Raw genomic sequence first — 27,040 nt, forward strand, 5'->3', positions numbered from 1 at the left:
AGGACTGACTATTTTGATTGGCCAATGAGCTAGTTTTGTACTTGCCATAGTGCTAGGTTTGAATTGGCCATTGGACTAGTTTGACGAACAAATAACCTAGTTTTGATTGGCCAGTGGACTAGTTTTAAACTGGTAAGTGGGCTAGTTTTGATTGACTAATGAGCTAATTTTAAATTGAGCATTAGACTAGTTGGACAAATGAGCTAGTTTTGTTTAGCCAGTGAGCTAGTTTTGGATTGGCCAAAGGGCTAATTTGATTAGCTACTTTTGGACTGGCCAGTGGACTAGTTTGATAAACAAATAAGCTAGTTTTGGATTGGCCAATGGGCTAGTTTTGGATTGGCCAATAGGCTAGTTTGATAGGCTAGTTTTGGATTGACCAGTGGGCTAGTTTTGGATTGACCAGTGGGCTAGTTTTGGATTGGCCAATGGGCTAGTTTTGAATTGGCCAATAGGCTAGATTGATAGGCTAGTTTTGGACTGGCCAGTGGGCTAGTTTAATAAACAAATAAGCTAGTTTTGATTGGCCAATGAGTAAGTTTTGGATTGGCCATTGGACTAGTTTGATAAACAAATAAGCTAGTTTTGATTGGCCAACAGGCTAGTTTTGGATTGGCCAATGGGCTAGTTTGATAAGCTAGTTTTGGTCTGGCCAGTGGGCTAGTATGATAAACAAATAAGCTAGTTTTGATTGGCCAACAGGCTAGTTTTGGATTGGCCATTGGACTAGTTTGATATACAAATAAGCTAGTTTTGGATTAGCCAATAAACTAGTTTTGACTGGCCAATGAGCTAGTTTTGGATTGGCCAGTGGACTAGTTTTAAACTGGCAGGTGGGCTAGTTTTGATTGGCCAATAAGCTAGTTTTGTAGTGGCCATTGGACTAGTTTGATAAACAAATAAGCTAGTTTTGATTGGCCAGTGGACTAGTTTTAAACTGGCCAGTGAGCTAGTTTTGACTGACCAATGAGCTAGTTTAGGATTGACTATTGGTCTACCTTGATTAAAAAATAAGATAGTTTTGGTTGGACAGCATGTTAGTTTTGGATTAACAAATGGGCTAGTTTGATAAGCTAGTTTTGGACTGGCCAGTGGGCTAGCTTTGGAATGGCCATTGAACTAGTTTGATAAATAAGCTACTTTTGATTGGCCAGAGTACTAGTTTTGGATTGGCCAAAAGGCTAGTGTAATGAATAATATAGTTTTGTATTGACCAGTGGACTAGTTTTTGGATTGGCCGCCAATGGGCTAGTGTGATAATCTAGTTTGGTATCAACCAATGGGCTAGTTTTTGGATTAGCCAACAGGATAGTTTTTGGAATAGCCAATAGGCTAGTTTTTGGATTGGCCAATGCGTAGTTTTGACTGGCCAAAGCACAAGTTCAATCGGAAAATAAGCTAGTTTTGATCTGCCAGTAGGCTAGTTTTAGATTAGCCAAGGAGATTTTTGTTTGTGAAAACCAGGCAACCCTGCTGTTGATTTTAATGCATTAACTTTACTTTACGAATTAGACTTTATTGTAAGGTGTTAGCTAATGTACTTTATCATCATTTCACAATTACATTTTTAAGTATTTGTTCACTATGGCCATATTTATTTATATACAATAAATTAATGCTTGCTAAATTACTAATTTTTGCAGCTGAGGTAATAAAACTATATATATATATATAGATACACAAAAGCATCAGTAATTAATGCAACAAAAAACCTTTACACTGTCATTAGCCTAGCTGACTAAATTACAAACCACTGCTTTGCACAAAACCAAAGAGCATGCAAACAGCCATTTTTGTTTGGCTCCAATACATTAATTTGCTGTAACTTAACTGAGAAAAGCACCATAACTACTTCCATTCATCAGAAGCAATAAAAAAACAGCACATTTTTCTCTCCCTAGATAGAAACGCAGCCTCTTACTCTCTCCGTCACCATCAGTGTCGAACTCATCAATCATGGCTCGCAGGTCTTCATCGCTCATGTCTTCCCCCAGTTCACGAGCGACTCGACGCAGGTTCCTCAGGCTGATCTTCCCCGTTTCATCATCATCGAAGAGTTTAAACGCCTTCAGGATTTCCTCTTTTGGGTCTCGTTCCAATATCATGTCTGTCACTTTAAAACAATTAAAATAAAAGGATCATGAAAATTCCCTTGAACTTTTGTGATATAAGAGCTCACAGTGCTATATACAAATCCAGTAAATTTCAGGATTTAAAGAGCCCATATTATGGGTGTGTAGTGTGTAACACAGCTCTAAGTGAAGTGAAGTATCCAGCTAAGGCTTAAATCTGTAAGAATACAGTGTTTAAAACTGTTGATTCATCTATAAAAGAGTCGACTCATAGTGCTTCAAACGAGTCGCCTTGATACCGAGTCATTAGGTGTTTCGCCATGACGTACGAACGAAACCAAGTTATTCACGTGCACGCGCAAACCCGGGAGATTTCAAACCTGAGGCCCCGCCCTCTGACGCAGTAACGCAGACACACACACCCACAAACACACACACACAAACATGCCGATCGATTGAAGTCACACTGCAGATGGATATATTGAGTCTCTATCCACAGATGAAACATCAGCATTATAGACAAGCAGTTGGAAACTACTGGAAACTTCTGGAAGCTACATGCTACAAAGAATACTTCATCAGCGTTTGTTAAAGGAAGGATCAGTAAAGAGTAACTTACTGATGGATGTCAGGATGGGTTTCTTCCTCCATTTCTCAAGTGTAAGTACGTGCGATTAAAGTTGTTGCCTCGTTTACTCTAGCTTGCAAATGTATTTAGTTGTGATTTATTACTTGTAACCGCGTGTACTGTATCAGGTTAACTGGCTATATTCTCTTATCGCGTGCAAAGCCACGTTAAAAACGCGACGCGTTTACTTTGTTTACGGAGCTCCGTGGTAGAGGTCTGCATTCTCGCCGCGGGACCCGACCAGATTTCTGCGGCGCGGGAATAAATTTCCGAATAAATTGCGGGAGCGGTCGGTAACGGGTTCAATTTGGGACGGGAGCGGGCTGTCTAGCAATATCGCGGATATTGCTATGCGAATGAGAGAGAGAGAGAGAGAGAGATTAAACTGTGTGTCTGCTTGGTGCTTGTGTTTGTGTTTATACAGACAGCTTGGCTGTCTGGACTGTTTAGCTGGGTGATTTTCGGTTATGTTCTCCCCCGCTCTTTAGCGGGATCGGAAGCAGCGGGCAGAAAACGGGGCGGGGCGGGCACCGGGACAACAAATTCTTAAAATAAGCGGGAGCGGTCGGGTTCAGGCTAAAAACTGGCAGGTGCGGGCGGAAGCAAGAGCGTTGTCGTCCGGAGGTGTGTGTTTGTGTTTGTGTGCGCGCGCAAGGACGAGGGCAATATGTGTGTTTGTGTGCATTTCACTCTCTGACTGAAGGCAGTCGACCAATCGCAACAGACTGTCATCGGTCCAATCAGCGCAGATTAGCTTCGCGCTAAGGAGGGGTTTGGGAACAAATGAATCACTGGACGATTCATACGGGAGTCGCTGGAATAATTAGGTAAAAATAAATGCAGATTATAAGACCACAAAAGTGTTTTTTGACCTTGCATGCATATTAGACTGTTGTTGGAGACCCTTACAACCAAGATATGAACCTATACACTGTGATGCATGTGAAGTGAAAGCTGAATCAACAGGTGGCGATAAAAGCCTTTAACGCCCTCATCCAGTCCTACATGGGTTATTCTCATGAAACCAGTAAAACAACATGGCACTTAAGATTATAAGTATAAAACTTAGTAATTTGTTAACAAAAAAAACATTATAATAAAGACAACGCTGTTCTCTATGAAGCACAATGTGTAATTTCAACATAATTTATTTATTTTTAATCATTTTACTGCATTTTCTACTGAAATTCTCATTACCGAAACATGTCCATGCAAGTTTGAATGTGTGTTATGTTGCAATTTAAACAAATTAGCATAAAATTTATAAAATTTAGCATAATATTATCTTGCATTGTATAGACTACACTTCTCCAAGAAGAAATTACACAGGATTTCCTCCAATATATGATAAGTGCAGATCAGAAGAGGCTCATAGTTTTGTATTGTGTCATAAAATAAAAAGATTTTGGGATGAGGTTTTTTAACGCGCTTTCAGATGTCCTTGATCTACACTTGGATCGTGACCCATTGCCTATTATATTAGGAGATATAGAAAGGTTATTAAATTTATTACATATTTATTGCCACATCAGCAACTTATGGCTATTTCGTGGCCAAATGGATATACATTAAATTATTACATGATAAAAAACAAATTCGTATTAAACTAAAAAAGTTACTTAGAAAAATGTATTAAATAGAAATAGATAGAATTCACACAAATATTTATTTAAAGTTAAATATGATTTTTCAGCTCTATTTTTGATATAAAATTTTAAACTCTTCCAAGTGGTACGTTTTTAAAAATGTCCATCAAAGTACTCTCCTTATAAAAATGTTGTCTAATGGAATTGAAACTTCTGCATTCCAACAAAATATGTTTGATGGTAAGAGCAGTCTGGCAGTAATTACATTTAGGTGATTCTTCGTTATTTAATAAATATGAATGTGTCAACCTAGAATGTCCAATCCGACATCTGGTATAGACCGTCTGATCATGCCTTGTCTCAAAATTATAATTTACTAAATGTCTTTAATTTATTTTCGGATTAATTTCAGGTATTTTTTGTTGATGCAGTTGTCCCATTCTCTTTGTACAAATTGATGATGGGTTTCAAGTCTTCAGGAGGAATTAAACATTCAGTCACATTCAAGGAGATAGCCTGTTTTGCAGCTTCATCTGCCAGTTCATTTCCACGTAGTCCCATATGACCTGGAATGCAACAGATTGATTTTCCAGTGTTGTCATCTTCTTTAAAATCATGGACGTTATGGGGTGATCACACTTAAGGCTGATTTATACTTCTGCGTCAAACGTTGGCGTATGCTACGGCGCTGACGCATAGTCCTTCGCCGTGGCCGTCGCCGTCACTGACGTGCACCTCTCAAAAAATGTAACTACACGTCGCAATGACGCGTAGCGTAAGCTCTGTGATTGGTCGGCTTGGTAGCGCTGACGAGTCTGGGCGAGACCGAGAGCCGCGCGAATGGCGCGAGCGATTGTTTACAAGTGTGGAGTCCCGTGAAGGAGCTCCGGATGGAAAGTTTTGTTTTGTGTTTACCTCATAGTTAAAGTTGTTGCACGTTCGCCGGTTCCTGCTTCAAAATGAGCGAGTTTGAGCCACTTGTACATCCCGGAAGTGTTCAGGAAAAGCAAAAAGCAGCGAAGAAACTTGACACAGAGGAACATTTACACCTTACTGCCAACTAGCGTTTCGGAAGTGTTAAAGCAGACCGACAGAGACAGCAGCAGAAGTATAAATGCACAGCCACGCGCGTTGCATGCGCCGTGGGTTACGCCGGTCACCTGACGCAGAAGTATAAACCAGGCTTTAAGTGCTTGAAGACTGGATTTGGAATCTGTGCAGATTAAAAAGTTACGACGCTGTGTCCTTTCCATTTGATCTAAGGCCATTTTTATTGCATAAGATTCTGCTGTGTAAATTGAACTTTCTCCTGGAATCCTAGTACTAAAGACATCATCTTTATACACTACTGCTGCTGTTACTCCTTTATCTGTTTTTTTGCATCTGTATGCTGTATATGGGTTCATGATGAGGGAGACTGTCTATTATTTGTTTAAATTCTTGTTTGTATTCATTTGGGCGAGTCAAGGACTTCTTCTGTTTGGTTAAGTTCCATAAGATTCTTATTTTCGTGTTGCACCAAGGAGGAATATGGCTCAAATCAGGTGATGAAAGTTTTTCCATATTTACACCCATATTCTTCAGGTGGGGTTTCATACGAATTACAAAAGGACTGATAAAATTGGGTCTGTGTTCATACAATTCAGAATATTCAGTGTGGAAAACTGATGGATAAGCTGGGTTGTAAGGCTAGAAAGAACTGACTTCTACTCTGCACTTGGAATAAAGCAGATATCTTTTAAAGGGAAACACTGGACAACTTCACTAGATTTGGGGCATTTATTTTGTCACTTCATGGGGAATTATTTTCCCCAAAGCAATGTAATGTACCTAAAAAGTTGTTTTGATTATTACTGTTTTGTAGACTTACAGGTTGGGGTTGGGGTGTGTTTTTCCCCTGGGTTTATGCATAGCAGAAAAAAATCCTATAATAATTAGAGGTGTGAACCTACACTAGTCTCACGGTTCGGTTCGGTTACGATTATCATGCCATTGATTCGGTTCAATTCCATATCTCGGTGCATTGACGGTGCTTTCCATACACAGTTTTATATTTTCTTCACAGCAGCATTTCTTGTATTAAAATGTATGAATATATTTATATTTATATACTATTTGTAATACAATTTTGTAATTTTTGTAATTTTGTAATACAAACAGTCAGATATATAAACTGTAACTTTAAACAAAACGAGCATTTAGCAAATAATATAAACAAATATAAATATCCAGCTCATTTTCTGATCCTTGTCTAGTTCTCTTACACCCCTTTGATTGGTCACACCCTCAAAAAAAAAAAACGTTTGCGATTGGCTCTTGCGCGCTGCGCTCTTCACAGATGAGTGATGCTGATAAGCAGCAGGGGCGATCTCACAGCTGATGTATGATAGACACGGTGGAGAAAACTCTGCAGACACGCGCTCGTTTCTGGATGCAAAAGTAACGCTGTAAAACAGCTGAGAAGAGAAGAAAAACCAAGCCAGCAGGTCAAATGGGCCACTGTGTGTGTGTGAGAAAGAGAGAGAGAGAGAGAGAGAGAGAAATGGAGTAGGCTACTTTCATTCTCTCGATCTCAGTGAAATAGGGGCTATTCTTGTAAATGTCAGTGAAAGACTGATCCAGCAAACACACACAGTGAAATTGTGCACAGTTTATGAGTTTTAAGTAGTTAAAGCGCTGTAAATACTCGCGATCGCCTCCCTCGCGACAGAGCGCACATGAGGTAAATGACGTCAGTAATAACCGGTTATGATTATTACTGAACCGATACCGAATTGTCTGCGTCTGCATCGCAGTGCACCGAAAAAACGATTATTTTTGACACTCCTAATAATAATAATACATTCATAACACAATCCTGGAAATTGTGATTACTGTAGTTCTACTCAATGACTAAATAAAACTTATTTGACAAAAAAAAAAGCCTTTTATGCTGGGTTCACACCAAACGCAGCATTATGTATTTGCCCTGGTATATTCCTTACAAGTCAATCGTCATGAAAACGGGTGGATTACAGTCCAGTCCCACGATGCAAACAATACAAAATGTATGTTGCGTTTATCGCAAACGTGCAAACCCCAGCTATGTTGGCCAATCAGAAAGGAGTAAACAGCACGATGACATGAGGCAAAAACTCCAGTTGTAAAGTCCATACTGTAGCCAGTTTTTGAAAAACTTCAACCTGGCCGGAGTTTTCAGAAAGTTTCAGTTTCAGTCTACCGATACTGCGTTTTCATCTGAACAAACAATGAAACACAACTAAAAAACAACTACTGTTTTAAAAATAACCTGTGTTCGTGTGGACAGGACATGACAAAACTACATTCTACTCTGTGATTTAATGGCGTGGATAAGCTTCACCTCCTCAGAAAATTGACACCCACTTCTATTTCAATGCCCTATTAATATGCAACATTGTCAGCCAATCAGAGCAGTGGGTGTTTACTTTTGAGTCTACAGTCAACCACATCCATTTAAACAGAACTTTTGATAAAGGTGGAAAACAGCACAGAAGAAAATCGTAAATTTCTTCTAAATTTTGATGTTTTTTAATCTTGACAACATTATAATTAGACATCACAGAATAGCACACTATAAAAAACCTAATGTAGTTCATGACACCTTGTATATTGTTTCACACATTTTTGAGGAAAAATCAACACAGAGCATGCTTCTTATTTCAGCAAAATGGTCGTTGTGTTGAATGATGAACTCAACTTACCCACTTCTCTGAAATCTTCAAAGCTTATTTTGCCAGTTCCTTCTCTGTCGTAGTCTTTTAAGATCTTCAACACGTCTACTTTCTTCACCTCAAAACCCAAAGCTCTCATCGCCACCTGCAAAATGAATATTTGATGGAATTAAAATATTTGATTTAATGGTTTAAATATATCAGTCAAAGTGTCTGCATCAAATAATATTCGCAAACATTATTCCATACAAAAGGGACTATATTGAATGCAATCACTTTAAGTTTCATGAAATTAAAAATATGCTTTAAAATATTTGTCATTCATTATACAATATATGTTTATTTCAAAATGAAACTGCGTAATTGTTGTAGCTCTACTTATTAACAATACATCAAAGAATAAGTGATAAAACTAATTTTTTTGTTTGTCTGAAATTATGAAAAATGTCTTGCTGAGCAATGTGTTAAACATTTAAACAAATATTTTAAAAAAACTTAATTTGGGGAGCAGACTGTAATCCTTAAATATCCTTGTTATTAAAATATGAATATATTAATAGTTATTATTATTATATTATAAGTATTTTAGATCATAAGCATATTAAATAATCTTGAAAATACTTTCAGATTTTAAAACAATTTTTTTGCTCAATAACATTTTAGTGGGCATCTTCTGAAAACTGCACTAAAAATACACTCACTGGCCACTTTATTAGGTACAGAAGATGGGTACACTGAGCTCATAAAGGGATGGACATGGTCAGCAACAATACTCAGGTAGGCTGTGGCGTTGATGCTCAATTGGTACTAATGAGCCCAAAGTGTGCCAAAGAAAATCTCCCCCACACCATTACACCACCACCACCAGCCTGAACCGCTGATACAAGGCAGGATGAATCCATGCTTTCATGTTGTTGATGCCAAATTCTGACCCGACCATCCAAATGTGTCAGCAGAAATGGAGACTCATCAGAGCAGGCAACGTTTCTCCAATCTTCTATTGTCCAGTTTTGGTGAGTCTGTGTGAATTGTAGCCTCAGTTTCCTGTTCTTAGCTGACAGGAGCGGCACCCGGTGTGCTCTTCTGCTGCTGTAGCCCATCCGCCTCAAGGTTGGACGTGTTGTGTGTTCAGAGATGCTCTTCTGCAGACCTCAGCCGGTGAGTGTATATGATAGTGATTATTTTTTTATTGTGATGTGTAATAACTTCAAGATTAAATATTAGATTAAACATCTTAAGTAAGATATAAAAAAACTCTGAATTACAAGATGTAAACCTGAACTGCCAGAAAAAGATCAGAAATTTGAGGTAATAGGGTATATGCCGAGCTAGTGCTGTTCCCATGCTGATAAACTTCCGGTGACCTTTTATTGTGAACCTTTTTCCATTTTATACTGTTCCTTTGTTGTAATGTCATTAAAATACATTCAGTTAAATAAACTTTAGCATTTATTTAGTTGCTCAAGCGTAAAACGAGACAAAAAGCTGTTTACTCGCACGCGCCCGTCAGAATCGGCAGGCTAACACAGAAGCTTCATTGAATATACTGGGGTAAAATAAATGCTTATATTATAAAGACATGGCAGGGGGAAATGTAATTTAATGCAGTGCTTCTTGTACAATCTGAGACCCACTTTAAATCGGATATCACTCAGCCAGCGGAGATCGCTGATTTTTAAAGAAAACAGACCTTAAACGCACTGGATTTTGCATTGGCATTCAATTCACCGGAAGCACTTAACCCAGGTTACTGACAAATTAAAAGTCCTATTAGCATGCTTCGGCATATACCCCATATCAAACAATTAAGTTTTAACAATATAAAAATCTGAAATTTGGCATAAACTATTTTTACCAACAACAGAAACTGGCTGCAGAAGTGTTGCATTTTGCTATTAGTGTAATCTAAAATTCAGTCTCAGTTTATCTATTAAAGATGGTTCTAGAATTTCACTGAGCGAGTTTGTGTGTACTCCCATTAAAAATAAAGTTCAATTGAAGTATTATCACAAACAAATGCAGATTTTGGAAAGAGGGATTCACCTTTAATTCATGATAATCTATTTCTTTATCCTTGTCTGTGTCGAAAAGCTCGAAGGCCTCCTTGATTTCATCCTTCTGCTCGTCAGTGAGTTCTCTCCTTTTCTTCCTTTTACTCTTATCAGCAGTCAGCTCAGTCCTGAAGACACATAAATAAAGCATTCAGTCATCAGTATGAACCTACAGTGCCATTCAATCCCAATCTCAACACAACACTGTGAGGTCTAGTGTAAATTACCATCCATATGACACTCACAGAGCATTTAATATTTGTATATGCAAAAATTTACAGCTATGAAACAAAGGATTGCATGATGTTTGTGTTTCTAAAGCAATGTGAAATACATAATTGTTTAAATTGTCTCTATATATTATATACATAATTTAAAACCTTAGAAACTACTGTTATTAATATTATGAGTCAACAGTTTACATAAAAATGCTAGCATTATATATATATATATATATATATATATATATATATATATATATATATATATATATATATATATATATATATATATATATATATATATATAGTGTGTGTGTGTGTGTGTGTGTGTGATGCTCACAGTGTATTTAAAACTTTAATAGGCAAAATATATACAGCTATAAAATGAAGAATTGTGTGATATTGGTTTTAAATGCAACATGAAATACAAGATCGTTTAAATTTTGTCTCTATAGGATTTACCCCTTAGCAACTATTATTATTAAGTCAACAGTTCACATTCAAATGCTAGCATGTATAGGACACTCACAGTGCATTTAATACTTGTATATGCAAATATTTGCAGATATAAAATAAAGGATTGCGTGTAGGGATGCAATGATTAACAGATTTCACTATTAACCGTCCTTTAAATTCCTCAAGGTTAATTGTAAAGGCTTCTTAACACCGTGGCACAGAACAAAACTGCAGCAACTAAACAAAGTTATGCCAACTGTGCGCTAGTTTAAGGTTCCGAGCTTAATACACACGCACACAAGGTTTAACTATGGCTGATGCTATTAACTAAGGGCTGTTCATTTTCCATCTTTTGTACGTGCAGCTTGCGCTCGCATATTGGGAGCAACGTGTGCTTGCTGCAACACACTCGCTCTTTTTATACACATTTCTTCTTGCATCCAAAAAGGAAATAATAATAATAATAATACCAAACATTTTTGTAATTTTGTTGATCTAAAGAACCTTTCAGACAGACATCCAGCAGTTTTTGACTACATTTTGTCTCTTTAAAATGGAAATATTTACATATACATGAGAAAATACTTATAATAGATTTTCATAAGACAAATACTATTTATTTATTTATTTATTCGTTTTTTTAATTAAATAATTCATTTACTCATTCATTTACTTTTGTTATTATTTTCAGTATAAAATTATTACTTGTTTAAATGTCATAAACTTTTTTATACTTATTTTTAAGTCCAAAGACAAATGAACTATTGTTAGTTTTTTATTATTATTTTGTGTTGTAAAGTATTACTTGGTTACTGAGCAGCAATAAATAACACTTTAAATATAAGGAGTTTTCATGTGATTTAAGAAACGAGTAGTTTTAAAATCAATAAATGCATAGCCTTGAAACCGGGATTATTTCTCAGACTATAATCGAACAACCAAAAACTATAATCGATGCATCCATAATTGCGTGATAATTGTGTTTCTGAAGCTATACACAACATTGTTAAAAAAGTCAGGCATGTCCAAACTCAGTCCTAGAGGGCCGGTGTCCTGCAAAGTTTAGTTACACCCCAATCAGACACACCTGGGCTAGCTAATCAAGCTCATACTAGGCTTTCTAGAAACATCCTTGCAGGTGTGAGGCAAGTTGGAGCTAAAATCTATAGGACACCTGCCCTTCAGGACAGAGTTTGGACACCCCTGGTTTAAATGATCTCTCTACAGAATATACACTTGATTTATCTTCTTAGCAGCTACTGTTATTAATAGTATGAGTCAACAATTCACATACAAATGCTAGCATGCGAATTATATGATGCTCACAGTACATTTAATACTTGTACATGCAATATATACAGCTATAAACTGACGGAATGCTTGATATTAGTGTTTCTAAAGCAATACGAAATACATCATCATTAAAATGGTCTCTCTACATATTATATACTTAATTAAATCACATTAGGAACTACTGTCTGTTACCAATAATATGAGTTCACATATGACGATCACAGTACTTCAATATGCACAATATATACAGCTATAAACTGACGGAATGCTTGATGTTTGTGTTTATAAAGCAATATGAAATACAGTATTGTTTAAATAGTCTTTATAAAGAATATATACTTTATTTATCTCCCTAGCAACTATTGTTATTAATATTATGAGTCAACGGTTTACATACACAGGCTAGCAACTCGCAACATCAGTGGGTTTCTAACCTACAGTTAGCGACCAAACACCTCATAATTACCTGAGAGATAGACTCATTTCTGCAGTCCGACAATAAAAGTGTTGATTTTAATTAATTAAAATTCGTCAAACAAGATTAGAGATCGGCTTCAGCAGTCCCGCTAATCGGCTAATGCCAGCAAACAGTCGTCGGCGCGGTGCTAGTTGATTATCAGGGAAACGTTTCCGACTGGCTGCCGAGGTGTAAACGTCATCATGAGGGTACCTGTGATTGGCTGTTCAGGAAGAGTCTTGCTTTAGAGCCTGTGTTATTGGTGGACTGGCCTGAAAATGGGCGGTCTGAATGATGGCGGTCAATACGGCGGCCGTATTTTTCTTTTCTGTTGTTTTTTATGTGAAACGATTTTCGTCAACACTTATATCTAGCCTGGTGTAATATAATAGTCATTGTGTACATTATTTGCCACATAGGAATATTCATATTGTATCATCATATTAATATACACAATTATCATGCACAACAATAGCCTATAAACCCATAATAGTATAAATATAAAACCACAATAATATAAACACATATGGGACATTCTACGAGAAACGTACATTATCTGTCCCTGAAATAAATATTAAATACAGTAAATACAATGTACTTAATCCCCCCCCAAAAAAATCCAATCTGATGGTTGACTTCTGTGAGTCATTCATTTGGTTCTCAGATTGTTTTTGTTTATTTAAACACTTTCCAGATGTAAAAACCCTGCCCTTGTCCTTGTCCTCAGCCCAATTGAACCCACAGCTTTAATAGTTTTGTAATGCTAAAAACATACTTAAAAAAAAAACACCTGAGAAATTGCCAAATTTAGGTTGTTATCATTCACATCAATTGATTAAAAAAGATGAAATTATAAATAAATTCTACAAATAAATACTACAAACATATAATACAAATAAATGTACAGTTGTCCCAATTTTTCTGTCAGATTTGCATTAAAATGCTCGGAAGTGACATCATTTGATGAAGGAGAAGCTGACAGTGATCAAGGATGCCTTCTATAATTGAATTAAATGATTTCATGCTTGTTTTGTATGATTTTTTTTAAATCGACAAGCTTAAATGTCAGGCCCCGTCACATTTTTTATAAGTAAAAGTGTACATTTCTGGTAGAATGTAGCTACTATATAAAATATTACGTCATGTAAGGTAACAGAACAATTATTTTATTTACAATTTTATTGAACATTATTTTATGCTTCTGTTAATAAATCTTATTGATTATAAGTATTAGTGACGGCACTTTTTCTTAACCCCCTAAAAAAACGGCTATTCTCCCTAAAATGAAATTTCTGTCATTACTTGTTATTCCTCCTCCACTTATTTCTTATTTTTCTTCTATTTAGTGCAAAAGTAGATCATTTGAAGAATGTTGCAAGCACAACCCTGCTAAAAAAAACTGCTTAAACCAACCTAGGCTGGTTGGCTGGTTTTAGAGGGGTATTGGCCAGATGACCATCTAACACCAGCTTGACCAGCCTAGCCATGCTGGGAGCCTAAAGTGGTTGGTAGGGTGTTGCTGTTGTGTGATAGGTTGTCGCTAAGTGGTTGCTAGGCTGTTGTTGGTGGAGTACTGGATGTTGAAGCATTGCTAAATCGTTACTAAGGAATTCTGGTTGTTTGATGGGGGTGTTACTAAGGTGTACTGAATGTTAAAGTGTTCCTAGTTGGTTGCTAGGAAATTCTGGGTGTTCGATGATGTGTGTACTGAATTTCAGACTGTTGCTAGGGTGTTCATGCTTGTTGATTCTTGGTGTTCTTGATGTCACTAAGTGGTTGCTAGGATGGTCTTAATGTTTGGTTTGGGTGTTATTAAGGTGTACTGGATGTTGAAGTGGTATTAGTGGGTTGCTAGGGAGTTCTGGATGATTAATGTGGTTACTATAGTGTTCTTGATTTTTGAGTGTTGCTAGGTGGTTGCTAGGGTGTTGTTAGGGTGCTGCAAGGGAGTTTTGGATGTTTGAGCAAGAATTACCAAAGGTGTAATCAAGGGATTAGTTATTAAAAAAAAAAAACACCTGTGCAACACACTCGCCAGAGGCTTAATCCTGAACATGGTATGTGACGCTGCATGTGTAACAGAGGCCAACTAGTGTGTGCTGTGCAGGTAAACATCACTCCTCTGACCTCTAAAGATGCTCTAGCAACAGATGCTAGAGGTCATGGTCTTTAGCCTCCTTGATAGAGCAACTGACTACTATGCGGAAGGTTGCTGGTTTGATACCAGCTCAGAGCGGGTTGGGGGGAGTAGGACCGGCAGGGTTACACATGTACTGTATAAAGTCATTCTGTGGCCTGTAAATTTCATTAATTTTAATATGTACACTTTATTTACAAAATGTACATATGTAATAATCAAATAAATAAATTGTAGAGTTCACAAAGTTTTAAAGTGCCTAGGGCTTTCTTAGTTAGAGAGTCTCTGATACTACTAATATATAAGCATAATTCAGTCATCAATACCTTAAAATTCTGTTTCTTATTGGTAAATTTACATTTATGAATGTAGAATTTTGTTAATAAACAATAAATATTAATAAAATCAATTTTCTTTTTGACTAGGGTACATAGTAAAGCCCAAAAATAAATGTTTAACTTCCATAAATTCTCAGAAATAATGCTGTCACTGGGGTGGAACCTTTTCAAAAGGTACACATTTGTACTTAAATGGTCCATATTGTTACCTCAAAAGTATATTTAAGTACCTACAAATTTTACGAGGAACACTTTTGTACTTTTTAAGTACTAATATGTACCCTTGAGGTATTCATATAGACCTTTAAAGTACAAATGTGTACTTTTTGAAAAGGTACCACCCCAGTGAGAGCTCAAGTACCTTTATTTCTGAGCGTGTATAGTATTGCTCCTATTATGGATGTCAATGCAACCGGTTACCAACATTTTTTTCTTCGGAATATATTATTTTGTGTTTAACAGCAGTAGAAAAAACCTATACATTTGGAACAAAGTGCAGTACTGCGGTAAAATAATAAATAAATGTAGTAGTTGCACTTGAACACCAATAGAGGACGCCCTACACCATCAAAACACAAGCATGATTCCTTTCATACGTCCTATCTTGAACTGCAGCAGAAGTACCTCAAACTTTTAAACCATGTAGACATTAAGTTTATGCCACATTCTGCGCATTATGAATTTAATTTAATATTGTAGAATAAAACAAGTTATTTTAATTCAATATATAAGCATATCCAGAGCTCAGCATATCAGTACACCCCTCACATATCTCTCTTTTAAATTCATATTTTTAATAGGAGACCTTACAATATTATATTTGTGCATGTACATTAGATTAGTCAGTACTGAAGCCAAATCTGGAGCTTATCTAACAAAATAACTTATGATAGCAGTCCTAGTACAGCCAACTTTATATGTTATAGAAAAATACTAAATACAAATTTAGAAAAGAGGAAAAATCAAAAGAAGCAAAAAAATATATTAATAAAATTTAGTTGAAATTTTGTAGGTTTTAATTATTATTATTTTTTTATTATTATTATTATTTTTTGCAATATTTACCTTGAATTTAATTGTATTATCTTTCAATTTCTAAATATATTTGGTGACTTAAATATTATTTCAATAAATATATCTGTTTAATAAATCTGTTTTGTTTAAATACACCAAAATACATCGCCTATATTAATTAAGAAATGGATAAAACTATTATTAATGGCTGTAATTATGCTGAGCACTGTATATACAATATCTAATAGGCAAAACAACAATCGATAAACATGAAAAACAATATAAAGAAAATAAATCAAAATAAACAAACATTGGGGGATTCAACAATACACATTGCAAAAGCCAAAAAATGAAGTATTGCATTGTAGTCTAGTCAGCTGGCAGTGTGTTTACAGCTGAACAGGAAGTTAGATGGGTGGCTCCTGAACCACTTCCTCAGATGAGAACAAAATGTGTCTGTGCTCTCAAGAGGCTTGTGGGTTCAGCTCTGGAGGTCTAAAGGTTATAAAACCACCCTGATAGAAAAGTAACACACAACCGGCTTTCTTTAACACTCAGATATACAGAACAGGCATCAGTGTGGACTTTATCTGACATGCTGTCTAATCTACATACTTGCACATGCACCCTAAAGCCATGTTCACTAGTACTAGTGTGATTGGTGTCCAGTTGAATGATCAATAATATTTTTATTTGTTAAAAATGTCAAACAATTGAGCATATTTGGTGTTCTTTGTGATTGATAGGGCGTTACTACAGCATGCTAGAGTGTTGCTAGGGGGTTGCTAGGGTGTACTGGATTTTAAACTGTTGCTAGGGTGTTTTGATTTTTGTTAGGGTGTTATTTGGTGGTTGTAAATGGTTCTCATGTTTGATGAGGTGTTGGTGTACTGAATGTTAAAGCATTGTTAGCATGGTTGCTAGGTTGTCTGTAGGGTTTCACTAGGTGGTTGCTGTTTGTTGGTTGTTGCTAAGTGGCTGATAGGGTGATACTATTGTTTGTTAAGTTGTCGCTAGGTTGCTATTGTCATCGGTTAAAAATATAAAAATGTTTTGCATATTTGGTGTTCTTTATGTTTAATGGGGCGTTACTACAGCATGTTAGAGTGTTGCTAGGGGGTTGCTAGGGTGTACAGGATTTTAGACCATTGCTAGGGTGTTTTTGTTTTTGTTAGGGTGTTTTGGATGGTTGTAACAGGTTTTGATGTTTGATGATGTGTTAAGGTGTACTGAATGTTAAAGCATTGCTAGCATGGTTGCTAGGGTGTTGTTAGGTTATTTGTATGGGTTTCACTGGGTGGTTGCTGTTTGTAGTTTGTTACTAAGTGGTTGATAGGGTGGTACTGTTGTTTGTTAGGTTGTCGCTAAGTGGCTATTTTCATTGGTTAAAAATGTAAATTTTTTGCATATTTGGTGTTCTTTGTGTGTGATTGGGCGTTTCTACAGCATGCTAGTGTTTCTAGGGGGTTGCTAAGGTGTACTGGATTTTAGACCGTTGCTAGGGTGATTTTGATAATTGTTAGGGTTTTTTGGTTGTTGTAACAGATGATGTTTGATGAGATGTTACTAAGGTGTACTAAATGTTAAAACATTGCTAGCATAGTTGCTAGGGTGTTGCTAGGTTGTCTGTAAGGGTTTCACTAGGTGGTTGCTGTTTGTAGGTTGTCACTAAGTGGCTGATAGGGTGGTACTGTTGTTTGTTAGGTTGTCGCAAGGTGGCTATTTTTATTGGTTAAAAATATCAAAATGTTTTGCATATTTGGTGTTCTTTATGTTTGATGGGGCGTTTCTACAGCATGTTAGAGTGTTGCTAGGGGGTTGCTAGGGTGAACTGGATATTAGACCGTTGCTAGGGTGTATTTGATTTTTGTTCAGGTGTTATTTGGTGGTTGCAACAGAGGTTTTGATGTTTGATGAGTTGTTACTAAAGTGTACTAAATGTTACAACATTGCTAGGATGGTTGCTAGGGTGTTGCTAGGTTGTTTGAAAGGGTTTCAGTAGATGGTTGCTTTCTGGTTGTTGTTTGTAAGTTGTTACTAAATGGTTGATAGGATGATTTTGTTGTTTTTTAGGTTGTCGCTAGGTGGTTGCTAGGGAATTCTAGGGTCTATTGCATTTTATACCGTTGCTAGGATGCATTTCATATTTGTTAGGGTGTTATTTGGTGGCTGTAACAGAGGTTTTGATGTTTGATGAGGTGTTACTAAGGTGCAGTGAATGTTAAAGCATTGCTAGGATGGTTGCTAGGGTGTTGCTAGGTTGTCTGTAAGGGTTTTACTAGGTTGTTGCGGTCTGTAGGTTGTCACTAAATGGTTAATAGGGTGATACTATTGTTTGTTAGGTTGTTGTTATGTGGTGGCTAGGGAATTCTAAGGTGTATTGGATTTTAAACTGTTGCTAGGGTGTTTTGATTTTTGTTAGGGTGTTATTGGGTGGTTGCAAAGAAAGTCTTGATGTTTGACTAGGTGTTACTAAGGTGTACTGGATGTTAAAGCATTGCTAGGATGGTTGCAAGGTTGTTTCTAGGTTGTCTGTAAGGGTTTCACTAGGTGGTTGCTGTTTGTAGGTTGTAAGTGGTTGAAAGGGTGATACCATAGTCTATTGGGTTATTACTATGTGGTTACAAGGGAATTCTCGGGTCTATTGTATTTTAGACCGTTGCTAGGGTGTATTTGTTAGGCTGTTATTTGGTGGTTGCAATAGAGGTTTTGATAATTAATGAGGTGTTACTTAGGTGTGATGAATGTTACAACATTGCTAGGATGGTTGCTAGGGTGTTGCTAGGTTGTCTGTAAGGGTTTCACTAGGTGGTTGTTGTGTGTAGGTTGTTACTAAGTGGTTGATATAGTGTTACTGTTGTTTGTTAGGTTGTTGATAGGTGGTTGCAAGGGAATTCTAGGGTTTGTTGTATTTTAGATCGTTGCTAGGGTGTATTTGATATTTGTTAGGGTGTTATTTGGTGGTTGCAAAGGAGGTTTTGATGTTTGATGAGATGTTACTAAGGTGTACTGAATGGTAGAGCATTGCTAGCATGGTTGCTATGTTGTTTGTAAGGGTTTCACAAGGTGGTTGTTGTTTGGTTGGTGTTTGCAGGTTGTAACTAGTAGCTGATAGGGTGATACTGTTGTTTGTTAGGTTGTCGCTAAGTGGTTGCTAGGGAATTCTAGGGTCTACTGTATTTAATACCGTTGCTAGGGTGTATTTGATATTTGTTAGGCTGGTAATTGGTAGTTGCAAAGGAGGTTTTGATGTTTGATGATGAGTTAATGAGTTGTACTGAATGTTAAAGCATTGCTGGGATGGTTGCTATGGTGTTGCTAGGTTGTCTGTAAGGGTTTCACCAGGTGGTTGCTTTTTGTAGGTTGTTACCAAGTGGTTGATAGGGTGATACTGTTGTTTGTTAGGTTGTCGCTAAGTGGCTGCAAGAGAATTCTAGGGTCTACTGTATTTTCGACCGTTGCTAGGGTGTATTTGATATTTGCTAGGGTGTTATTTGGGCTGTAACAGAGGTTTTGATGTTTGATGAGGTGTACTAGGTTGTTTGTAAGGGGTTCTCGAGGTGGTTGCTGATGAAGTGGTTAAGGTTTGTAGGTTGTATCTAGATGGTTGCTAGGGTGTGTAGATGGCTGGTGGGGTGTTATTAAGGTGTACTAGATGTTGAATCGTTGCTAAGAAGTAGCCAAGGATTCCTGGTTGTTTGATGAGAAGTTGCTAGGGTGTAGTGTGGTTGATGTTCCAAGGTTGTTAGTAACCAAGTGGTTGATAGGGTGTTCCTGTTGTTTGCAAGGTTGTGGCTAAGGTGTTGTAATGTTTGTCAGGATGCCATTAAGTAGTTGCTAGGGTGTTCTTGATGTTGGATGAGGGTGTTACTAAAGTGAACTAGATGTAAAACCATTTCTAGTTGGTTGCTAGGGAGGTCTGGATGTTTGAGAGGTGTTGTAAGTTGTACAGAATGTTAGACCACTGCTAGGTGATTGCTAGGGAGCACTGGATGATCAGGAGGAAATGGTTTTAGACTGTTTCTCATGTGTCCAGATGTTTTTTAAGGTGCCACTAAGTGGTTGCTATAGTGCTTTTGATGTTTGATAGCGTGTTACTAAGCAGTACTGGATGTAAATCATCCCTTGGTGGTTGCTAGGGAGTTCTGGATGTTTGATGGTGTGTTGCTACAGTGTACTGAATTTTAGAGTGTTTCCTAGTGGTTGTTAGGGTGTCTGTGATGTTTGTAGGGGTTTTCGATGGCGTTCTTGATGTTTGGTGTCACTAAGTGGTTGCTAGGGTGTTGTTAATGTTTGATTTGGGTGTTACTTAGGTGTACTGGATGTTGGAGTGTTACTAGGGGGTTGCTAGGGCGTTCTAGATGTTTGATGGGGTTACTATAGTGTTCTTGATTTTTAAGTGTTGCCCGGTGGTTGCTAGGGTGTTGTTAGGGTGCTGCAAGGGAGTTTTGGATGCTTGAGCAAGAATTACCAAAGGTGTAATCCAAGGATTAGTTATAAAAAGAAACACCCGTGCAACACACCCGCCAGAGGCTTCATCCTGAACATGGTATGTGACGCTGCATGCTTGCTTGTTGTGACTGAATGCACTTATTTGATTTAGAGCACCTGCACCCAGAACAGTCTGTCGCCGTGACAACAGAGTTCACCTGAGGGTAAATGTTGACATTTGATAGGTGTAGTATTAAGAAACAACAGGACTGTTCACACGCTTGTTAATCATCACTCATACAAGGCATGAGCGCTGCTGCCAGCTCAGCGTTTGCACATAAAGCAAGCTGATCTCTTTTGAGAAAAAAAACATGCTGGGTTGTTCTACCCGAAATTGGGTCAAATATGAACAAACCTGTTTTATGTATCTACTTATTTAACGTATGTATGAATTTGTGTATGCATGTGCTATTTTATCTTATATATGGTATATAATTGTATTTTTCTAATACTTTCTTGTTTGGTGAATTGAACTAGTGTGTGATTTTTATCAGCCCGATTTCATATCTGTTTTACACATTGTCAGAACACATGTTATTCAATTTTATTCATATGAAAATGTAGTTTTTGTTAAAAGCAGGCCCAAACCCTACCCCTCATTGGAGGATAAACAAATTGTACTGAAATGTACAAATCAAATGTATAAAATTAATATGAAAATAAGCACTACATCAATAAGTTACAGACTGCTGTGAGACTGTGCTGGTTTTATGGTGTGGTTGAGTATCTGCATGTGTATCTGTATTATTTATACTGTATTTACAGAGAATATTAGTGTCTGTCCGACCTGAAATGAATGAAAATAAAGCAAAAGAAAAGTTCCAACAAACTCAACCATTGGGTTAAAAAAAGTCATTTAAATTTGTTAAAGTAAAATTTGGGTTTTTTAATTGGATTAAATATATATATATATATAATTATGGGTTTATTTATATTTTACCCAACAACCCAGCATTTTATGGGGGTTTTTATGAATGTGTCCCAAGAGGCTGGCCTGTTCTTATTGGTCGGTGCTGGTCACATGACAGCTCATTCATTTAAATAGTATACTTGTATAATGGTCAGAATAATGATGATGTTGTGTTTTAAATAAATAAAATAAGCATATATAATCACACTCTGCTTCTGTTGTAATCTCACTCATGTGGTCTGGTTGTTTTCTGCTGTGTGTGTGTGTGTGCGTGTGCGCACCCTGACTGGCTGCGACTGGCTCATACTGAACAAAAGCAGATGATGATGCAGAAGCTGGTGATTTCTAGTTCAGACCGGAGCCGCCGCTGAATACTGTACTGAAGGCTTCTTCGGGGCTTTTTTATTTTTTTATTGTCGTCTGTGTGATTAATTTAGGGAAAAAAAGCCTTGAGAGGTTTCACACTTAGCCTACTATCGTTAGAGGTAATTATATTACACACTGCACTGAGATCGTAAGGAAACGTCTTTTTTTAGTCTGACTGTTGTACGTACTGTAGAATCACACTAAACTGTTGGATACAGGGCTTAAGCTGAACCAAACATTAACTAGAATTATTAGTTTTTTTAATTATTTTAAAGATGCTTTTGAATAACTATACTTTATTATGTAGGAATGTTTATATTCGTCACACTCTAAGAAATGCTGGTTAGTTTAAACCCAAAGTGGGTCAAATGTGGACTAACCCAAACACTGGATTAATTTTGTTCCCATTCATTTAATAACAAAATAAAAAAACAGCAGATGGGATGGATGGATGGATGGATGGATGGATGGATGGATGGATGGATAGATAGATAGATAGATAGATAGATAGATAGATAGATAGATAGATAGATAGATAGATAGATAGATAGATAGATAGATAGATAGATAGATAGATAGATAGATAGAAAGACAAATAGACAGACAGACAGACAGACAGACAGACAGACAGACAGACAGACAGACAGACAGACAGACAGATAGATAGATAGATAGATAGATAGATAGATAGATAGATAGATAGATAGATAGATAGAAAGATAGACAGACAGACAGACAGACAGACAGACAGACAGACAGACAGACAGACAGACAGACAGACAGACAGATAGATAGATAGATAGATAGATAGATAGATAGATAGATAGATAGATAGATAGATAGATAGATAGATAGATAGACAAATTGACAGACAGACAGACAGACAGACAGACAGACAGACAGACAGACAGACAGACAGACAGACAGACAGACAGATAGATAGATAGATAGATAGATAGATAGATAGATAGATAGATAGATAGATAGATAGATAGACAGACAGACAGACAGATAGATAGACAGACAGACAGACAGACAGAAAGACAGACAGACAGATAGAAAGATAGAGATAGACAGACAGATAGATAGAGAAATAGACAGACAGACAGATAGACAGACAGACAGACAGACAGACAGACAGACAGATAGATAGACAGACAGACAGACAGACAGAAAGACAGACAGACAGCAGACAGACAGATAGAAAGATAGAGATAGACAGACAGATGGATAGAGAAATAGACAGGCAGACAGACAGACAGACAGATAGACAGACAGACAGACAGACAGACAGACAGACAGATAGATATACGGACAGATAGTCGGATGGACGGACGAACATATAGATAGATAGACGGACAGATAGATAGATGGATGGACAGACAGACAGATAAACGAAGAAATAGACAGACAAGACAGATGTAATAATAATAAAATACAGTTATTAATTTAAATAAACAATCAAAATAAATTAGTTTTTATCCAAAGTGGATCTTAAAATGCATTAAATTGCTATTATATAATGCTTATAACTGTTATTTCAATATTTTTATAATATTTCATCTATGTTTGAAATTTATGAGTATAAAATTATTAAAACAAAATGATTCAAACATAATTTTTAAGTTTTCCTGCTGTTTCGTTCTGGAATTACAACCAATTAGTGTCTATTAACCCTATATTATACCTATATGAAACAACACTATTAGTAAATGTATAGTAAATACTGTTTCTTATATAGAGTATATATAGTAAGTGACTCTTAACCATACTATAGTAAAGTCCTAAATGTATCTGTTGTGCTGATTCTATAGTTGCAAACACAAAACACAAAAACTACACCAATATAAACAAATGACCTAATACTGTAGTTTTATACAACTATATTATACTACAGTACACCACAATTTACTGTAGCAAAAACTAAAGTGTATTACAGTATTTATCACAGTTTATCAATTCAGTATAATTAATGCTGGATCATTCATTAAAAAAAGAGTTGGAAATGCTATACATTATAAAGCACCTAATACTATTGTATGGTTCAAAAACACTATAGTATTCATTAGTACTTTATTACCTTCACTTTATTAGTATTTACTTTATTTAAATTACTATAGTAATTCTACTGACTTGTACAGGTACACAACAACAAAGTACAGCAGGTCTTATAGTTCTGAGTGCTGCTTAAGCTCCTCCCCCAAATACCTGTTCTTTCATCTCAGTGGTGGTGTGATGTTCTAGCCACGCCCCCTCTGTGTTGCTGTATTCTGATTGGATGAAGAGCACAACATGTGCAGGTGATGCAGAACTGTGGGTGGTTTTCTGTCTTACGGTCTTTTTGTAAGAAGCAATGCTGTGTGAGGACAAATAAAAGCTCATTCAGAAGCTGTATTCATGCAGAGCCCCGCAGGGCTGTGCCGCTGACCGTCATGTGGGGATGTTGTTCTTGTGGCAGGAGGTTAAAGACACACATGCGCTCGCACAGCGTCTCGCTTGTTTTCTCTCGCTGAGAAAGAAGGAGAAGCAGATGTTTTGTGTCCACAGATTCAGACCTGGAGATCATCAGACAATCTCTGCCAAGAAAAACACAGCAGTTAGATCTGTACAGAGTAGAGTCAAACTATATATTCAAGAGCAACTGACTGCATTAATGCACAATGAGTTTGTTTACATGCAAAGCAGAATGCTGATAAGCACAAATCCATGTACTGATACTGCACGTGCACTAAGAAGTTAACCAGTAGTTTATATATGGCACAATTCATACACAATGATACTTCACATAAAGTTTCAAAGTGATTAGTTGACTCTACGTAAAATAAGTGAGTAAACCTGTTGCTTTAATAGCGATTAGTTGACTTTACTTAAATAAGCGAGTTAACCTGTTGCTTTTAAAGCGATTAGTTGACTTAAAATAAGTGAGTAAACCTGTTGCTTTTAAAGCGATTAGTTGACTTAAAATAAGCGAGTAAACCTGTTGCTTTAAAAGCGATTAGTTGACTTTACTTAAAATAAATGAATACACCTGTTGCTTTTAAAGCGATTAGTTGACTTTATTTAAAATAAGTAAGTAAACCTGTTGCTTTTAAAGCGATTAGTTGACTTTACCTAAAATAAGCGAGTAAACCTGTTGCTTTAAAAGCGATTAATTGACCTTACTTAAAATAAGCAAGTAAACCTGTTGATTTTAAAGCGATTAGTTGACCTTACTTAAAATAAGCAAGTAAACCTGTTGATTTTAAAGCGATTAGTTGACCTTACTTAAAATAAGCAAGTAAACCTGTTGATTTTAAAGCGATTAGTTGACCTTACTTAAAATAAGCAAGTAAACCTGTTGCTTTTAAAGCGATTAGTTGACTTTACTTAAAATAAATGAGTACACCTGTTGCTTTTAAAGCGATTAGTTGACTTTACTTAAAATAAATGAATACACCTGTTGCTTTTAAAGCGATTAGTTGACTTTACTTAAAATAAGCGAGTAAACCTGTTGCTTTAAAAGCGATTAGTTGACTTTACTTAAAATAAGTGAGTAAACCTGTTGATTTTAAAGCGATTAGTTGACTTTACTTAAAATAAGTGAGTAAACCTGTTGCTTTTAAAGCGATTAGTTGACTTTACTTAAAATAAGTGAGTAAACCTGTTGCTTTTAAAGCGATTAGTTGACTTAACTTCAAATGAAAGAGTAAATCAAAAGAACACTTACAGAACACTTGCAGTATAACACTAGAAAACTAGTATACTAACCAACACAGGGTCATGTGGATACGTACCCTTGTCTACCTTTCTGGACAGCGCGAATTATGTAGCCAAAGGTACATCTGGCAACATTTCTTCTTTGAAACGAATCCATTTTAGTGAACCAGCTGAACGCTTACTTTCGTGTGGACAGTTTTTCCGCTGTTACCATTTTGCCCAGTAGCTCGCCCCGTACGTCGGCAGATTCGGGACGCAAGTCGAAGTTGACTGCGATAATGGAATTAGACTCTGGTGAAAAACGGTTCCAGAAAGCAGGTAAAACAAAAGCTAAAAATCAATGAATAAATTAATTAATTTAAAACAGCCTGAAGTTTGCATGTTCTCCTTTGTGTTCACGTGGGTTTCCTCCGGGTTTCCCCACAGTCCAAAGACATGTGGTACAGGTGAATTGGGTAGTTTAAATTGTGTATGGGTGTGAATAAGTGTGTGTGGATGTTTCCCAGAGATGGGTTCGGCTGGAAGGGCATCCGCTGCTTAAAAACGTGCTGGATAAGTTGGCGGTTCATTCCGCTGTGGCGACCCCGGATAAATAAAGGGACCAAGCCGAAAAAAAAATAAATGAATGAATGACAACAGGCTGAAGACATGGTGAAATCACAATGGCTTTTCTTCTTCTAGATTGCTTTTGAAAACCAACCTAAGCTCATTCTGAAAACGTAGCCCCACGGACGTTTCTTAAACCGCAGTTTATGTGGCTGGAGGTACGTATGGCCGCATTTAGATTTTTAAGCGAACGCTACGGGGCGGTGTGACAGCGTTCCTCTTCTCATCCCCGGCTGACGGCTCACCTCCTCCGTGTGGAGGGCTTTCCCGCTGCAACCATTTTGTACGGTTAACTCGTCGTGTTACAACGACGGAGCGGAGGCCCGAAGGAGGAGGAGCCGGTTGCGTTCGACGACCGGGTTTGAGTCTGGGAAGCGGTTCCAGAAATCAGGTAAGACAAAAAACAGAGTCCAAAAAATAAAGCGAACGAGTTCGTAACGGGGCGAGAAAGCGGTAAAATCCGAAAACACGGTCAAAATTGGACGAGGGCTTTTCTTTTTCCGCGCGGCTTTCGTAACTCGTTGCTTGGGTTTAGGGAAGAAGGAGGAGGGTGGCTGGGTCGCCCTGTCAATTGTTCAGTCATTCATTTAGTCAGTCGGACAGATGGTCACTTAACAGCGGCCTCTGGCGGCTTTTTACGCAAGAGACATTCGAGACGTCAAAAAGCACGCACAGCGGCCTCTCACGGATTCGCGAAAACAAAATCTGCACAAATATGTACCTCCCGGGATGTATTTCGCGGTCTCCAGAAACATCCGCGGGGCTACATTTCCAGAATGAGCCTGGGTTGTTGAAAACACTATCGGTTGGGTTTAGGGAAGTGGGTGTATGGGTCAGTCAGTCAGTCGACAGCAAGCTGGCCTGGTCGACTTAGGTGCTTATTGCACCCTCTGGTGGATTTACGCAAAAAGAGGACAAGCGAGAAGAATTTCTGATCATCAGAAAGCATATACAGCGCCCTCTGGTGGACTTGCAAACACAAAATTTGTGAGGAGATGTATTTCGATGTCTCCAGCAATATAGCTC

The 27,040-nt window shown here is 37.1% G+C and overlaps 1 protein-coding gene across 6 annotated transcripts in view; it reads right to left on the bottom strand.

Annotated features, from left to right (window-relative positions):
- Positions 1–27,040, bottom strand: part of cetn3 (centrin 3) — a 47,238-nt gene that overhangs the window by 412 nt on the left and 19,786 nt on the right. For 2 of the 6 annotated variants that reach the window (XM_073913976.1, XM_073913977.1), the window contains 5 exons: positions 24,141–24,288; positions 23,921–23,982; positions 10,022–10,157; positions 8,009–8,123; positions 1,922–2,113 (listed from right to left, as the gene is read on the bottom strand). In XM_073913976.1, coding sequence (XP_073770077.1) covers positions 1,922–2,113; positions 8,009–8,117 — 301 coding nt within the window. In that variant the 5' untranslated portion in view covers positions 8,118–8,123; positions 10,022–10,157; positions 23,921–23,982; positions 24,141–24,288. 6 annotated transcript variants of the gene reach the window in all.

This window comes from Danio rerio, chromosome 10, assembly GCF_049306965.1.
Source record: "Danio rerio strain Tuebingen ecotype United States chromosome 10, GRCz12tu, whole genome shotgun sequence".
NCBI lineage: Eukaryota > Metazoa > Chordata > Actinopteri > Cypriniformes > Danionidae > Danio > Danio rerio.